This window comes from Carassius gibelio, chromosome B9 (assembly GCF_023724105.1).
Source record: "Carassius gibelio isolate Cgi1373 ecotype wild population from Czech Republic chromosome B9, carGib1.2-hapl.c, whole genome shotgun sequence".
NCBI lineage: Eukaryota > Metazoa > Chordata > Actinopteri > Cypriniformes > Cyprinidae > Carassius > Carassius gibelio.
The window spans coordinates 6,451,101-6,457,419 of NC_068404.1; the positions used below are offsets into that span (position 1 = coordinate 6,451,101).

Here is a 6,319-nt window from a genome sequence, read left to right on the forward strand (position 1 = left end):
CACGAGTCCAGCTCCTCAGCTCATTGTATGTGTATGGCAGCATGGTGTCCTCCTGGAGTACTTCGTCCTACATGACTGACACAAGCGATCTGAGGCAGAGCGCCGCTGCGGGCTTGTCATTAATGTCACCGTATGTCAAACCGCGAGCGCTATATTACCCATCTTCACTTTCTCTCTCTCTCCTCTCTGACACGCAGGGACTTCAAGAAAGTCGGTGTGACGATCGTTGGACCTCAGAAGAAGATCGTGAGCAGTCTAACAACACTTGAAACACACTCAAAGAACGGTCCAGTTCCTGTGTAAAATAAAAAAAACGAGCGACGGAAATGAAAGACACCTAAACGAGATTGATGCTGCTTTGGCTTTAACAGACAGGAAGTAGATTTTAAACGAAAAGAGGAAGTGGAACTACAATTCTTGAACACATGTGCGAAGCAGAACAACCTTCCTGGAGAAAGATCACGTCTACCCGGGCACGAGGGGCAAAGACAATGAGCGTGTCTCTCAGCCATTATCGGCGAGAGAGGCGGAGGAGCGTGGGCCTCGTGTTTAGGAGTCTACGGTCACGCCGCATGACTCCCCCTAGAGGACGGGAGCCGGTCCGATCTGAACGGATTTAACGAAGAGCTCTTCACATGTGGCAGGGGAGCATTAAAAAGCCTTCAGGAAAATCTTTGCATAAGCATCCGTCTTCCTTTTGGAAGGTAGCACTTCAGAGAGGCAATAGCTTGCACCCCACAGTTTTGGTGGTTTCTTGTAGAAAAGCCCCCTTTATTAATTCTTCTGAAGAACGGCAAGAGAAATACAGACGGTTACTGTTAGAGCAATCTGGTGATGCTTCTTAGGATCTGACACGTTTGGCTATATATTTGATAATTGACCATTAATCTGCGAGTGCAGAGAGCCATTCTCCAGAATCAGGGATGGAGGAGTGGAAACCTTGGGTAAACATGCCATTTTAAAGGCTTATTTGTTGATGTAGCCCATGACACATCTTTGTTTGCACCACTGTGTTCAGATGATATGTGAATTCATTATCAAATAAAAACAGTACAATATAAAGGAAATAAACTGTTTATTAGAATCGGTAACAGTCATAATGCATCAAATGAGAAAAGCAGACCGAATAGAGTAATGATGTGTTTTGCAGACCAGCCCAAATGGTATCACCGATAGGACTTTGCTATTGGTTTTTGGATTATTGCCGAAAATAGACTTTTTCACTTCCAGAGCTTATTTTAGGCGTTTAACCGAAAGTCCATTCACAAAATCCATTGAAGATGGAAGCGGAAATAAAAAAAGGTGAACTTTTTGACCTGCGAATATATGTCATCCTTCCAACTCTCTATACCAGCAGGATTTGGACTCAGAAGTCTCAGATACGATGTATGTGAGGTACATGGGCTGTGAAGGAAATAAAATACTAGCTTACTATTTTCTGAACACTTCCCGTTTTGTTTAGTATGTGAAACAAAAGATTTTGCAACGACATGTTCAATAATTGTCACATGGCCTCATCTTGGTTTAGTCAACGACATCCAACTATCAACTTGAAAATAAATCAGGTCCTTCAAATTTTTTATCCAATTATGTGTAAAAATCATACTGAAATCATTTGATTTCAATTTGATGCGTTTCATTTCGGATATGGCTTCATTTTTTGTTTGTCCCCACAGATGCTCTCCATTCCAATCACCTGATTACATTCTGGCAACACCTACTCTTCCAAATCCAGATCAGTTCCCAATTGATTAAACAAAGTCCCACCCTCCATTTTTTCTTGTTGAATATCCTGGAAATCAGATTATGGAAAGAAAATAAGTTGTGGATGTCACTTCACATTGAGTTTAACATTTGGCAACCAATCAAATAATGAGTCAAGAAAGATAATTAAATATCACTTGTGATTTGATCTTTTTTCTAAACTAGTTCACCTTGAAATGAACATCTTCATTTACTAACTGTCACGCCAATCCAGAACTGGCTTTATTTCTTATGCAGAACATAAAAGAAGATATGAGATTTTGTTTGTTTGTTTGTTTTTAGAAATAAATCAATAAAATATTTAATGTGCAAAGAAGTCAATGTGCACCAAAACTGTTTGGTAGCCAGCAGTATTCAAAATATATTTTGTCTTCCACAAGCAAAAGAAATTCATCAAGCGTTGGAACTTTTTTTGGGTTAACTATCCCTTTAAGCGCAAACTCCACCCCACAGACGATTTCATTGGCCGGCTCAATCAGGCAGACACCTGTCAGAAGAGCTTCAGACGTTTCAGGCAGTCAGTGCGGTTGACAAAGTCCAATGAAATCCACAGGGCAGAGTTTACGCAGGACTGGTTTGTGAAAAAATAACTCAAATATTACAGCTACTTGCAGTATGCTGAAAATGGAAGATCAGATTAAGTATGTTGCATTGTGGGATACAATATTCTGTGCAGCTCTGTTGAATACTGCACACTTTGCCTGGAGATTCCATGCTTTCAGAGCATTTGCAGTATATACAATATATTATATCCTTCAGGAGTAGTAAGAGTAGTATGGTAGTGTGCTATTCCGTACATTACCATGCTATGTGGTTTCCTGCAGCGATGTTCATTTTGATACAGGGCGGTCCTTAGCTAACGTGGGGCCCGGTGTGAGGTGTGGAGCGGGGCAGAGTTGCAGAGATCGAAGTGAGATTTTATCAAGACATCCAAACAGAATTTTTCGGCTTTCCTTGCAGGCCACAAAAAGGACGACCCTGCTTTGAGGTCAGGATTATGAAGTCTTCCAGAAGTTTCATGTGGAGGGTTATTCAGAAAAGGACAGCTGTGTTCAGTTCAAGTATCATCGGTCTTCAAAATGCAAGGTTCTTCATCATTTATTAGTTTGAGGCTTAATACGGGCTTAGTATCATTAACCGAAAATTTTCTTAAGTCACCCTGATCATAAAATCAAAAAAGAGCACTAATGGTGCACAGATGATGGTCTGATCTTGTACTGCACTACATTATGAAGGAACAGTCCATTTGTCCTCTTCTGCCTGTAAATGTTGCTTTCTCCCTGCTGTCAGCATGTACATATGTGAACCGGACCTGTGGTGATAGCAGTGGTGACTGTAGAGGTACTATTATTTACCCGGCCATCCCTTTTTACAGATGTCTGTATAAAATAATGAACAAAATATCTGTGCAACCTTTACAAAACTCATCTGTATGATATTTTATGCTTTGTATTATATTTGTTTTACATAAAAACAATTATAATGACTTAATATTTATTTCTTTGCAACAAACCACCACACACAGTGCAGATTTTACTTTATTTGTAATTTTTTCTTCATAGCATTCAGTAAGTTATGACATGTTAATGTTTCAACCCTACCAGTGTTTTTATATTTTACTTTGTTGGAGATTGTTTTTTTGAAGAGCAATACTGTTTTGCGTCCTGTTCCCCTTCTTTAGATCGATGTGTGTGTATGTGTGTGAGTGTGTAGATGGCCTTGTCTACTAATGTAAAATGATTTGTAGTGGAAACATTTATATTTTTATAATAAACATTCTCAAAATATTTTCTAAAGAATGAATGCTAAGAAGAAAGTGTCTCGCTTTGCTGTCTGTTTTGCTCTCTCTCTCTCACACACACACACACACACACAAACACACACATCCTCTCTGATAAAAAAAGAAAATACATCATAGTCAATAAAGTAAAAAATGTTTTTTCTATTAAGCTAAAGGTAAAAGTGTAGTTGTGTAATGTGTGTGTGTGTGTGTGTGTGTGTGTGTGTGTAATTTATTAATTATTAATTGCGCTTAACTGTGATTAACACACACACACACACACAATATATATATATATATATATATATATATATATATATATATATATATATATATATATATATATATATATATATATATATATTAGGGGTGTAACGATACGCGTATTCGTATTGAACCGTTCGGTACGAGGCTTTCGGTTCGGTACGCGGTACGCATTATGTACCGAACGGTTCGTTGGACTAATTAATTATATTTGGAAAATAAATTAAAAATTGTGAAATATAATGATATGCGTTCAACAAGGTAGCCCAATAACCCAAACGACGTAACAGGCAACGCCCCTGACACTCCCGAAGAAAAAAAAAACACCATCTTATATGTTTATGTTAGGCTACTCAGGTCAGGCGTTCGCTCACTCAGTACGCGCTGAAGGCTCGTTGCAAAATGGCCAATGCGTTTAACAGACAACAAATAGAAGATCCTTCAATAACCAACAGGTCTGGTGTTTGGGTGCACTTTACCAATCGATCGGGGCATCCAAACAAGTACGGTAATCAAAATGGAGTAGTACTGTACTGTGTCGGAATTTCCTGAGCAGTACGATACAATTAACAGGCCTGCACGTTATAGAAGAACTGTTATAAATAGAACGTATGCACGGGCAGTTTTAAAAACTCCACCTACTTTGCTCTTGGCATAGTGCAGCGCAAATCGCGTTGTATCTGAAGGGCAACGCTGAGCCCAGGATCCAGCGCCGCGCGTATTGCGTCCTGTGTGAAAGACCCTTTAGCCATTTTGCAACGAGCCTTCAGTGCGTGCTGAGTGAGCGAGTGCCTTACTCTGTAGTGGAAAACGCAGGTTTTAAGAACATTCTTAATGTAATTTAGCCCCGTTACAATATTCCTTCATGAGCCCATTTCAGCCAGACCGTAATTCCTGCTTTGTTCTAAAAAACATAAGCCCTATAGAGAACCAATTGAGTAAAAACACACTCAATATAAAGAGTTATAGAGTTCCATATAAAAAGTTACATCTTTGTATTTGTTCATAACTACTACAATAATATAACATTTTCATTTTTTTTTATAAGGAGCTGTTTTTGTTTTATACAGTATGCTGCTAAGAAAACACCATAGAAGATGGGTAAAGAATAGCTCCATCATTGTTCAATGTAAAAAAAACAAAAAACATACTTTGTAGCCAATTTTTTTCTTTTTGCTGTATCTAAAACGTACCGAACCGTACCGAACCGAACCGTGACATCAGTGAATCGTATCGAACCGAACCGTGAATTTTGTGAACCGTTACACCCCTAATATATATATATATATATATCAATCACAGTTAACAATAGTAAATAAATCATTGAAAATCCCATTTTTAATTCCCTTAAATATCATATTTGAAAGTGTTTTTTTTTTTTTTACATTTTACTGAATGAGTAGAAGGTACAGTATGTTTACATTCATATAATTCATTGTCTGTATTGTATTCTTATTATATATTTAATGACTTACTAGATACAAATAATTTAAAATGTAAATAAAATCAGCAAGTCATAGACGTGTACAGTATCTTTCCGTTGTGGAAATTCCTAGTTCTTCTAAAATGATCAGAATAAGTAGATTAATTTGTGCCAGCTCTTCATCAACACCTCAGAAGTGTGAATATGAGCACTGTGTTTGGGCTCTCCGCAGGTGTGAAGGAGGGCACACACAGGCGTCTGATCTGGGTCACAGATTCTGCTAGGCTCAGATAAGACACTATTATGTTTAGGCCTGAGGGAGCCCCACATGGCTGCTCTTTAGACGCTGCTCTGGACACATGCACTGTACAGTGGGTGGCTAATAGATTTATTAAGGTCATCTCTGTGGTGCATGGACCGTAAATGAACACCTGCTGATGCACCACCCACCTTGGACAAACAACTATTACAGGATCAGTGATAAGTATGGAAGAATAAGAGTGATAAAAGTCTAGTTAATGATATGCCAAAAAGGAAAAAAAAAGAAAAATGTATCCTTGAAAAATTTTAACTTTATGTTAATGTTGGTTTCACACACATACACACAGAGAGAGATGCATGTGTATGCAAAAAAAGAAAAAGAAAAAAAAAAGTGTTTAAGGAGTTTAAAATATCAAATGGTGTAAAATCAATAAAATATATACACTACATATCTCACAATTCTGTTAATATCTCTCAACTTTCTGCATAAATATTGTAATTTTGCATTTATATCTTGCAATTATGAATACAGAACTGTGAGTTTGATTTGTGAGATAAAAACTCAGAATTGTGAGGGAAAAAAATCTGGATTATGAGATAAAAATAAAAAATAAATAAAAATAAAAAAGTTGCAGTGACCCTTTTTTCATCCTGAAGTGTAAGCAATCTTTAATTAAGTTTAATAAAAAAAAAAAAATCAATTCAATTCAATTATCTGTATTTCAAAGAAATTGTTATATATTGTATATTTATCAAAGATAGAAGAAATTCAGAAAAACTCAATTTTGAGCAGTACAACAGTTTTCAAGTTTTCAACACCTATAATA

At 37.2% G+C, this 6,319-nt stretch overlaps 1 protein-coding gene across 3 annotated transcripts in view; it reads left to right on the forward strand.

Annotated features, from left to right (window-relative positions):
• Positions 1 to 1,443, forward strand: part of epha3 (eph receptor A3) — a 114,783-nt gene extending 113,340 nt beyond the window's left edge. For 2 of the 3 annotated variants that reach the window (XM_052565843.1, XM_052565844.1), the window contains exon 17: positions 198 to 1,443. In XM_052565843.1, coding sequence (XP_052421803.1) covers positions 198 to 303 — 106 coding nt within the window. In that variant the 3' untranslated portion in view covers positions 304 to 1,443. The remainder of the gene's footprint in view (positions 1 to 197) is intronic. The other variant, XM_052565845.1, reaches the window with a different exon arrangement.
• Positions 1,444 to 6,319: the final 4,876 nt, after the last annotated feature.